The following is an 11668-nucleotide window of genomic DNA, read 5'->3' as shown; positions in this document are numbered from 1 at the left end:
ATTGAAACTGATTCTCAGGGAAAAAAAAAAAAAAAACAAACTATACAACAGTAGTAAAACATTGACCTGAGTTAGCGGGGGGGGGGGGGGGGGGGGAAGTTTCGTCTCTGGCTTAACTTTCTAAGGTCTTATGAACAACTTCATTTTTAGACTGTAACACTCAGTCTTCACTTTTGCCACTCAAAGATACATGTTTAATCCTTACACAGACAACAGTATTTTCACATATTGAGGCTGACATCATAGGTAGTCAAAGAATATGTTTAATAAAAAATAATTAAACTTCCATTTGCTCTATAGAACATCATAGAAAGTAATTCAATAAATTACAAATGACTTTTTAAGACGCTTGTTCAACTACAGAAAGCAAATTCAGACTACACAGAACACAACTGGCAAATATTGCAAATGTCCAAAAGAAAAACTGGACTAAGACTTGGATCATGAAGCCTGAAACAAGGGATAGAAATACAAGGCAATAACAGCTAAGGTTCTTTTAGTAACTACCAACACACACTTTATCATCACCTTGGATATCCTTTTAATTTTAACTTCAGTATTAGTGTAGTTCTACTGAGGTTTCCTTATAACCCTTAACTTTATACAACCATATTTGCATACAGTTTATAGCTGACAGTGGGACATTTTTTCCCCTTCTGATTCATCCTGATTAAAAATAAACCCGATATATTATGTTCAAGTCTACACCAGCCTTCATTACTTGAAACTGTAATTGCCTTATTACATAGAAAGAATTACTAGAATGGTAACCAAACTCACTTGAGCATAATTAGGAAAATACTTTATTTCATAAATCTGATATAAATTAGTATTAGCCACAAGATTTAGGATTTCTTCTGTGGGGTAAGGGTGGAAAGTGATGGTATTGTTGACATACTCCATCAGCAAACTAAGTTAATAACTGTTTGTAAAACTTTGGCTATTTCATAGATGCATCCTAGTTAAATAAAAGTGCTATATTACAAAGGGCAAAATATTAAATATGCAATACATTTTTCTCATGATGAAGAATTGCTACCCCCTTCTCTTGGCAGTTTTAAATTTTGACTATTGCTAAGACACTGCATGAAGGGCCAAAAACCAGAATACTATTTGGGAAAATACGTAACCAGCACAATCCAAATGGTATTTGTATAATTGTGTAATTACATGTAATACTGCTTCTAATCATGGGGTTAATTATTTTGCACATAGAAACTTATATTTCATTGGTAAAGTTCTTGGTAAAAAAAAACAACACAGTTGTTTTACTGTACAAGCAAGCAACAGAACTATATCAAAATATACAGTTTTTTTTGTTTTTTATTTTTAAATTTATCCCTTTGTAAAGCTTTTTCAATGACTTCTACTAGTACCTGTATCTATTTTCTCTCAACACTTGTCTATTCTTGGACCACAAATGATATAACAAAGGTCAATTGAAATCTCAGTCAGTTCAGAACTTATGTAAATGAATCTGGGCCTCTACTGTGTCAGAGTAATAGCAGCTTAAGAAGAAGGAGGAATCATACCACACATCAAATATTAGACAGATTTTATATAGTAAAGGGTTCTAAGGATTTGGACTTAAACAGATGCTTTATGCCCTGTTCTTGTGGTTTCCAGGAATAATTTGTCTTCCTTACTAGTCAAAGTGCTTTTTCTTTAGTGGGCAACTCAGCATAATATATGAACTGACATCCCAATAACGACTTGGGGTAATATTTAATATTCAGTCAGATTTAAATCTGTAGAGAAGTTTAAACTCAAAAAGAGTTCAAAACTATCTATACTTTATTTACCATTATTAACTGGTAATTCCAGGAGGTTTTATGACATAAAACACAAATAGAAATCTACACAAACAAAGCAAACAAACAATTTTTACATGAAGTATGCAGTGTTGAAAGGTCTTTTCAGTGGCACTTTATGACAGTTTGCCTCTTCTGAGTCTTGGGAAAACTACTCCTTATTTTGGGACTTTTAATTCTGCAGAGGGAGCCCAAAACTTTGCAAGGTGTAAACTAAACTAGGTCTATATGGTGCCAAGTAGCATGAGATAAGACAGGTTGTTTTAATTTCCCTTTACTACTATCAAGGAGAATTCTTGTGATGAGAACAAACCGCCCACCTGTCATTATCTCAGATAATTCAGATTTTAACATGATATCATACAGGATGTCTTTAGAAAACAAAACAAAACCTGAAAACAAGTTAATAGAAACCAATGTAAACTTCCTAAACTAACTCAGCTGAGGTAACAGGTAGCCAGTTTAATTGGCTGATTGGGAAAAATTTATCTTCTTTTAAACACACTTGTACCTGAATTGGAAACAGCAGTGCATCACAACACTAGAGCATTTTCATGTAATTAAAGCAATGGATGGTGATGTAGATTCTACAGCTTTCATGACATTCATTAGCTGCCCAAATTATTGCTGAGTTTTGATCTGTAAATTATAAGTGTCAAGGAGGCTGTAAAACTATATTCAAATTAAATCAATAATATGCATAAAGTATTCTGTGTTCACTGCAAATATATTAAATATACAGCTCTTTCTTGAGCATTATTTTCATAAAATTAACCCCCCAACAAAATTATAATGCCTTTTGTTGTAATTTTACACCATTGTGTATTTGATAGTACATACAAGTTCAGAAACTTATGAACTTCAAGAAATCTTACATGCAAAACGTCTTTGAAAGCAGTTTGCACTTCTAAACAAATACTGAAATGTTCGGTCAGTAAATCATTGATGCACTCAACACTGCGTTATTTACACTGAAATAATTAAAGAATATATTCAAAATCAGTTTATAATTTAAGTGCAGAGTCTGGGGTCAGTCTTCATCACTAGAATCTGAATCCTCAGATGAAGACGATGTACTATCAGATCCAGATGAAGCATCTGCTTTCTCTGAACCCTCATCTGTGCTGTTTTCATTGTGAGAGCTTGGCTCTGTTCCCCCTTTGTCTTCCTGATCTCTAACCCTAGAATTTTCCTCCTTCTCTTCTGTGGGCTTGGCTGAACCCGTGTCATTGTTTTCACTGTTCTGTACATCAAAAATATTGGACTGAGACAAAGCTGGGATATGAAGATTAAGGCCTGGAGTGAGAAGCATCCCTGGATAAAGTATGTTGGACAAAAGTAACGGGTTAAGAGACAGAGGGTTGGCAGCTGCAGCGGCTGAGGATGTTGAAGGAGAATTTGAAACAGAGTTTTCACCACCAATATCTATATTTTGGTCTTCTGTCCTTTCTTTCTTTATCTCTGCCTCCTTTGAATCGCTTCCCTTTTTCTCCTCTGAAACAGATTCTGTAGACTTTGTGAGAAGTCCACCCATGCCCAGCAAGTTTGGTAATCCAGCCATCCCCGACAGCAGCATGGGGAACATGGTAGCCACGCTCTTCGCTTCCCCTCCAGTGGTTAAGCTCGCTGGCATGCCCATTAATCCTGCGGTTACTTGCAGCGATTGCAGATTTTGCAGGTTTTGCTGCAGGGCCTGCAGTCTGGGCAGATCCACACCCGGCAGCAACCCGTTGGCTAGCAGAGGGTTAACCGATACGCTGGCCGCTGTTGCTGCAGCTGCAGCTGCTGTTGCCTTGGCAATCTCACTCTTCGGCCGCCTTCCTCTCCGGCTTACTTCTTCCCGCACAACAGGCCCTGTGAGAATACGGTCAAACATACCTTCTGGAAGAAATCCCTGCAAAAGAAGCATCGTGCATTTTCAGTATTTTGAAAGCGTGAAAACGAAGAAGCAAAAGCCCCAAGCGTACAATAAACGTGTCAAAGATTGTTCTGTTATGTTAGCACAGCAAGTTGATATTCAAACACCGCTCTGCAATTTGTGGTGCATTTGCACTATCGCATCTCAAACATTTAAACCCACAGTGAGGTCTACTGTGAGGTCTCTTCTCAAGACCCGCTGCTAACTCATCCTTGGAGGGTTCTTTGCAGCTCAGGCTAAATATAGCTAGTTAGAGGAGCAATCTGACCTTAAGTTCTAAAACATAGCACTGTTTTGGGATATTACAAATTAAATGAATGGAATGCAGTAACGGTCTAATTAAAGAGAGACTTTAGTTACTCAATTTAAGGTGAAACATAAATGTGCGATTTCACACAGATCAACAGTCTGAGCCCTTTTCACCATTGCTAGTGTCTGTTTAATGCCTTCATATTTCACATCATCCATATACTGAAGAATAAGTAACAGAGATTCAAGCTCAATTAAAATGAATCCAGAGCACGTCGTTTAGGGGCTTACCGCTGTTAAGTCCGTCATCTAATGATGAAGAAAGAATTATAATTATGCACTAATACACTCTTTAAAATGCATTGTCTTGAGAATTCCTTTTAAAAATGGCAATCAGAAGATAAACTATTAGTGACCCCCCCCCCCACAACACAATACAACACTAAATTCTAAAAGGAATTCTCTTGTTATTTACACCTCTATTCACTTAGGGTCTAATCCTGTTCCTAGTTACTTTTTTTCCTACCGTAATATCCCACAAGGGTACCAGAGAGAGTGAATTTAGAACTTTACAGAAAGATTTAAGAATTTAATTGATATGAACTAGAACAGAATTTAACTTAGCTATTTTTTTTGCCCGAGGCTAAAGGTACAGCGTTAATATAATATACGCCTGACAAGTTTTGTTAGATGAGGAAAGAGACTTTGTTTTCTTCTTTTAAATTTAACCTAGTACAAACCTCAAACAAAATAACCATTGTAGTTCTGATATGATTATTTTTAATAAGTCAGAGTTTTGTTATTGTTGCATAAACTAAACACATTTCCGGATCCTTTTTTCTGCATCAGTTTTTCAGATTGGTCTCTAACAATTGATCAGAAAAAGACAGAATTGCTTAAAGTAACCTTTGAAATCATTCTCACAGGTTTGTATATGCATCTACCCATGCAGAACAAAATTTAACTAGTCAGGTGCCCAGTTATTTGATCGATACAAATATGTAGAAACTGTGTCCATAAATGTCTCTAGTTCTGTAAACTCCATGTTAACTGTGGTCTAAATGCAACATTATGTGCATGTGTACAGGCACACATGGGAACACACAGACATGCATACAAATACAGGGACACATACCCTTACATGCACCCCTTTAAAGCTACATTCATAAGTTCCAGTCTGGGAAAAGCTATTCACTGAATGGATCTTGCTACTAGCAAGCAGCTCAAGACTACAGGGGAACGTACTTCTTTACCACTAATTTTGTTGATAATCCCTACAGAAGGGATAGGGCTGGGCAATGGTGAAACTGCAGGGCAAACATACTCCTAAAAATGGGAATCAGTGGGCACAAAAGAAATGATGGCTGTGAAAAATAGGGCTTGAAAGCTCTGATGCAAGTCTATAGTTTAGTCACGTCACTAATGAGCTACAGATGCTACACGTATTTTTACCTGAGCAGAAAAACATTTACACATCAAGACATTAAGCTCTTATAGTATATTAACCTTGCTCCCTCCACTGGAATCTCAACACTAGTTTTTAGCTAAAAACAAAACAAAATCTCTAAGTGTAGAAAATAGGTGTTTATTACTTGACTTACAATTTAATAGGTGATACCATTCTTCTTCTTTAAAAGTTAAAAAAGTGTACATTGCAAGTAAATTGTTGAAAAAGTAAAAGTAAATATTTAAAATAGTATTTATCTTTGTAACTATAATTTTAAGGATGAAAAAAATATTCTGTGGGCTAATACCTTGCCTAAAAACCTTCAAGGCTACATTTACTAGATGCAAAAGTCACAGCACTGTAGCACCTTAAACCACATCTCTAATTTGGGATTGCTACTGTCCCCTTCTCCTCCCTCCTACTCACAGCTGTGCCAGTTTAGGGAACTGAGCTGTCCAGAAAACCTTATATGGACTCATACCATATGTTTACGATAATAGCAGAAATATAAAACATGCCTTTTTTGTTTGCTTTTGTTTATGTTTTAAGATACATTTCATGTCATAGATATCGTACTATGCAAATACTCACAGACTGTTTTACAACTTCTCCCCATTCAGGAGCCACTCCATACTCTGGATTTTCTTTCAGGAACCGGCACAAATCCTTTAGAGGGGGAGCAAATGCACCCCCCACCTGAGAAGTAAAAGATAGAAGTCAAGAAATACTTCTCATCTGATATGAAAAAAGGCAATATTTATGACTGACGCACTGTTTCATTTTTGCCTTTTATCTAAAACAATAGCATTTGATTGCTATTTGTGTTATCTTATTTGTTGATAGTTTTGAGACTTTCTGTTGGAATAGGCGAGATATTCTTGATTTGTTCTAAACATCAGCATCTACTAAACTCATACTTTGAAACTTCAATAACTGACATTCCTATGAATATTAGATTAAGTATTAGTGTCAGAGCTCATTTTAGCCATGCAATGAATGGAACAGCAGGCACAACAGTGAACAGGGAACAACAGAGGTGCAAGGATTTTTGGGAAAGTTGAAACTCCAATCATTTTTGCTACAACTTTCCTCTGTCTGGTAAATCAGTCCTACCCTATCATGTCAGTCGATTTCTAAAAATACTTCTATCAAGTGGTTCTGCTTCTCTTGTAAAATTCTGTCTTGTATTTTTTTTTTCCATGCAAAGACTAATTCTGAGATTGCTAGAGAGCAATCAAAATTGCTTGATGAGCAATCTCACCGATAAAATCATACAAGCCGGGGAGTAAGATTTCAGATTAACCAGAAGTATAGCCTGATCAAGACCATCTCTAGTAGAAAAAAGAGAAGGAAAAAAATTCCAGTTTTTGCTCAAAAAAAATTCCAGTTTTTTTTATCTCCAAGATAAATTTCAACATCAACTCGTATATCTGCGCTACTTTCAGTTCCCCCTCAATGCTACCAAATGTAGATCTCAATTGAAAAAAAAAAAAAAATGAGCAGAAGTTTTGGAGAGTCTGGTGACCCAGAGAAGCTGGGGCAGGTTGTAAGTGAGAACACTGAGGATGATAATAAGGTAACAGAGAAGAGCCTTCCAGCTACCGTGGGGAAACTTCTTTGGAGGAAAAAAAGCCATCGTGAAAACACAGGCTCTTTAGCAAGCAGAGATCAAACCTCTCATTCTTTGAACAACTCTGAAAAGGTTCTCTGGAGCAAGCTTTACCACCGAGAAGCTGAGCGTGCCTGTCTGTCGAGAGACTAGCGCTACGCAGGCTCTGCTTTAGAGCTGCTGTCTCAATGCACTGAAGAGATTAAGGGCTCTCAAATTCTGTCTCATCCTCCTCTACAGACACATAAAGCTTCTGACCTTAAAATAGCAGTGTGAAAAAATATCTGCTTTCCTTGCAACTGCTCTCTAACCGAAAGTCAAGCTAGCAGTATCACTAGAGAAAATGGTCTGCGCATTGATGCAGTACCAAAAAGGCTCCCTCACCGGGCTGCTGTTCTGGGACGACAGTGGCATTCAAAAACACCATCGCACACATCTGTCTGAATTCTTCCCACAAACGACCTTCTGCGGTGCTTTTCCTGAATACTGCTTTTTAAGCCTTCCCCTAAAGCCCTCCTGAATTCATTATACCCTTCCCAAACTGTGATCACCTGACTGAAAAAAACCTGTAAATACCACCTAAGCCTCCCACCTTCCCCTACTGGGATTTTACCCGAGAATTCCCTTTCTTCTTTTACTCCCCTATTGCACTGCTGTTTAACCTAGCAATCTGATTTACAAGGACTGTATATTGGTGAATCATAAATGCAGAACAACAGAGATAAGAAAAGGAAGAAGAAAGAAGGAAAAAAAAAACCCCAAATTCCAGCACACAGGATTTAACAAATTCCAGTAAACAAGTTTCTACATGGAATACACTATATTTTTAACAATGTCAAAAGTAGCAATGGCCAGTCAGAAGATGTGCGTGAAGTTTAAAACTTCTCAGATTGCTGCAATTTGATCAGAACAACATATAGAGAGAACTGTATGTTAAGATAAATTCAAATTTAGAAACAGGGGCTTTTAGAGTGTTCTTTGCTGCCAGGCTTCAAGTAAGAAAAAAAAGATTCAATGGAAAATAAGAACTTCCTCTGAAAAAGTTACTGTAACAAGTCGGACAGCTAAATTAAATCAATAAAGTACAAAAGACAACAATCTTAGTTTTACTGTCATAAAAATATCAAATAATCTCTCTAGAGTAGTTTTATTATGGAACAAAGTATTTCACTGGATAGCCTCTGTATTGGAATTCACTTTCAGTCAGTGGCACCAATTTGGCAGCAATTGACTATTCAATTCTGAACAGACACCACAGAATAAGTTTCTAGCAGTGTCTTACATATTTCCATAGTTTCAAAATGTTTACTAGAACCTTGCCATTGACTTGCCCGTTTTGTGCCAAAAATGTAACACAAAAACCTTTACTTTGTGCAGAAAATTTAATTGGCTAATTATTAAGAGTTCTTCATTTCAGGTAACTTGATTTTGGGAAGCTATGAATGAAAAGAGCAACATGAATACCTTTCGTGCGTTTCTTCTATTTATGAGCTGAACACGTTCCTCACCAGTCAGACTATTAACGTCCAGTTTATTAGGGTTTCGACAACGGTGTCTTTTTTGTTTGGGCCTCCCATCATGCAGCTGCATTCTCTGTTATAAAGGAATTAAAGAGCCAATTATTTTTCTGATATAACTGTTTTAAAATATGTTAAGATTCTTACATATTCTTGTTAGGCAGGCTTTCATTTGAAGTCACCTTCTTTTATTCAGTATCATAAGCAAACTTATTTGGATAGTTGTTCTTACGACTTAAAAAAATGGAAGTGTAGATTGTGTGACAACCTAGTTTATCTCTATACTGCCTATACTGCTTCAAAAATACTAAACACAGACTTCTATCTTCAGAATTTTATGCTATGTTCTTTGCATATTTAATTTGTTTCTTAGTACATACTTCGGTGTTCTAAACACAATCCTTAATTCAGAGATAAAAATGCCTAAATGGAAGTTTCAAAATTTCACCTAAATTCTCATTTCTAATTGCCAGACTGCTTCAGAGAGAAGAAAGGAGGAACAGGAGAAGCAAGAAACAGAGACACACGCCTGCTAACTAATACTTCAATACCTGCATGCAACTGTTGAAAAAAACATGTTGGAGTGAAACCATGTTACTACACTGAGACATTCTTAACAAAAAGAGGAACCTGCCTTTTTCCCCCTCCATTTTTTTCCGGGTTCTTAAAAAAGTTAATAACCTTAGGATCTACAAAGGCTGTTCTTAAATTTTGTCAAGTTTGACTTATTTACTGTTGGAAAAACGGGACCCTCAGGAAATGCACTTTTTATCCTGTGTCTTCGTTAACAACCTGGACAGTGGGACACGATGAATACACCCTCAAGAAATTTACAGGTGATGCCAAACTGGGGAAAGTGGCTGACGCACCACAGGGGTAGGCTGCCATTAGGAAGACCTCCACAGGCTGGAGAAACAGGCTGACAGTAACCTCACGCAGTTCAACACAGAAAAATACAATGTCTTGTACATGGGCCAAAAAAACCTTGTGCAACAGTACAGGCTGCATGGCGACAGGACAGAAAGCAGCTTTTCATCATACCCACACGATGTGATACTACCATACCACTAAAACGTAGATGAGATATATGCCACAATAAAGTCTTCAATCCTCTTGCACATCACTAAAATCCCCTTTATGTATTTTCACCTCTGATCATTTCTAACTAGCTAATGAACATCATGGTAAAACATATTTTCTTATTGTAGATGATTTTTAAAACCTATATAAAACTAGACAAAGATCAAATAGCTATGTTAAATGTTATTTTTCCAAGCAATTTTATTCGCAATGGAAATGGAAGGCTAGTGGAGCTCTCAAATTACATAAGAAACAACTTCAGGAGACAGATATTTTCCTTCCTAAACAATACAGAAGAACAAACAAACAAAAGAGAATTCCACATAAAACACAAAACACATTCAAGTACATTATGAAAGATGTTTTGCTATTTAGCTAAAGCAGAGCTGAAAAGAATACTCACAGGAATACAAGCTCCTAAATCTTCAACATAGCCAGGATGTTCCTTAAGCCACTTTTCTAAATCTTTTCTTTTTGGGGCATCATCACCTGCAAGCCTTGTTCCATCTTTTAGGTTAATAACAGGAACTGGACTCTCTGCATCAAGCACGCCTTGGGACTGAGCATAAGTGAGCGCTGGGTTTATTCCTGCAGCAACTTGACAGGAGTTAATACCTGGATTAACCTGGAAAAATTTGAAACACTTAAAATCTTAAGTTCTCTGCGGAAACCAGAAACTATCCTAATTATTTCATGTGTGACACAATGAGGCCACAGTCCTGCGAATCATTATGCACACATCCAGGAACTCAGAGAGACTACTCAGGGGCATAAAGATAAGCTCCAGTTAAGTCAGTGTAAGATCAGGCCCTCTAGCATGTGTTGGCAGAAAAGGAACTAGGAAGAAAAGATATTTGAAAGTGTTGCTAGGTCAAAAGTCATGTAATTAGCAATGTTTTATAAAAAACATTTTATCAAAAACAAGAACTATATATATTTCTTTTTAAAATAGTTACCAATGTTGTATTTGGGTAATATTAAATAAGATAGTTCTCATTTCATAGTCTTAAACTTATAATGAACAACTTCAGAAAAAAATGTTTTGAGTAATAATCCTTTTGTTGTATGTTGACAGGTTAATGCTCTGTTAAGAGATTAACAGTAAATTGGACCTTACTTTTGATAAAAATCAAATTTACTTACGTGATTAGGCTGTTTATTTCTATTTATAAAGAGGACATCAACTCCCTCCACGTTCTTCCTTCTTCCTCTTCTCTTTTTGACTACAGGCTGACTGTCAATTATCACTCCATTGGCACTAGCTGTTAACTGACTGGAAGTACCTAGTCAAATGAATGAAGCAATAAAATTAATGAAGCTTGAGCTGTTTATAGCAAGAAACATGTTAGGGAAAAAAAAGGAGAGAAATAAAATTACTTGAAATAGTGCTGGAACAGAAAATTTCTACAGATATTTTCTATATATAACATCTAACAGAAATTGTCTATTGCTTTATGACCATTTAGAATGCATTATTAATATCAGGCTCTGAAAAGCTACTCTACTACAGAGGTTTCCCATTTAAAAACCTCCCTCAAATAAATCTGTGCAAGTAGAAGAGCTGTTAAAGACCACTGTCATCACAAACACACCGGCAGACACCCCTACATAAACGTTTATAACAACATTAAGACCTTAAAGATATGTTGCAAAAGAACAACAAGCAACCGCAAAATGGAAGTGAAGGTCAGTATTTTTTTAAAGGAAATATTTTTTATACACGTGTGTCTCAATGATTCACAGTCATTTAAGCAGAAGCTGGCCTAAAACAAGCACCCAATTCTAACCGTTACAAATATTTTAAACCAAATTTTAACTGCTTACTGTAGGCTCACCGTCCTCCTCTGTCAATCTACACCTCCTGTTACCTATTATGAAAGTAAGCTATGAAAACAAAACGTTGGTTCTAGACTGTTGTTCTCCACTATTTCATTACAGGAGGCAGGAAAGAAGGTGAAGAGCACAAAGACAATTAACACGGGCATAAAACTGAAGCTCTTCACTTAGAGACTAGCCACGAGTTTTGATTTAAACTTA

The 11668-nt window shown here is 36.5% G+C and overlaps 1 protein-coding gene across 20 annotated transcripts in view; it reads right to left on the bottom strand.

Moving 5' to 3' along the window:
* Nucleotides 1–247: 247 nt before the first annotated feature.
* Nucleotides 248–11668, bottom strand: part of CHD9 (chromodomain helicase DNA binding protein 9) — a 103973-nt gene continuing 92552 nt past the window's right edge. For all 20 annotated transcript variants that reach the window (XR_011143345.1, XM_068956391.1, XM_068956384.1 and 17 more), the window contains 5 exons: nucleotides 10775–10914; nucleotides 10035–10256; nucleotides 8499–8627; nucleotides 6017–6121; nucleotides 248–3705 (listed from right to left, as the gene is read on the bottom strand). Coding sequence is in view for 19 of the 20 variants with exons in the window: in XM_068956391.1 (XP_068812492.1) it covers nucleotides 2842–3705; nucleotides 6017–6121; nucleotides 8499–8627; nucleotides 10035–10256; nucleotides 10775–10914 (1460 nt within the window). In the remaining variant the exon portion in view is untranslated. The remainder of the gene's footprint in view (nucleotides 3706–6016; nucleotides 6122–8498; nucleotides 8628–10034; nucleotides 10257–10774; nucleotides 10915–11668) is intronic.

This window comes from Struthio camelus, chromosome 10 (genome assembly GCF_040807025.1).
Source record: "Struthio camelus isolate bStrCam1 chromosome 10, bStrCam1.hap1, whole genome shotgun sequence".
Taxonomy (NCBI): Eukaryota; Metazoa; Chordata; class Aves; order Struthioniformes; family Struthionidae; genus Struthio; species Struthio camelus.
Note: the sequence above shows the minus strand (reverse complement) of the source record. Positions and strands in the feature narration are given on the sequence as shown.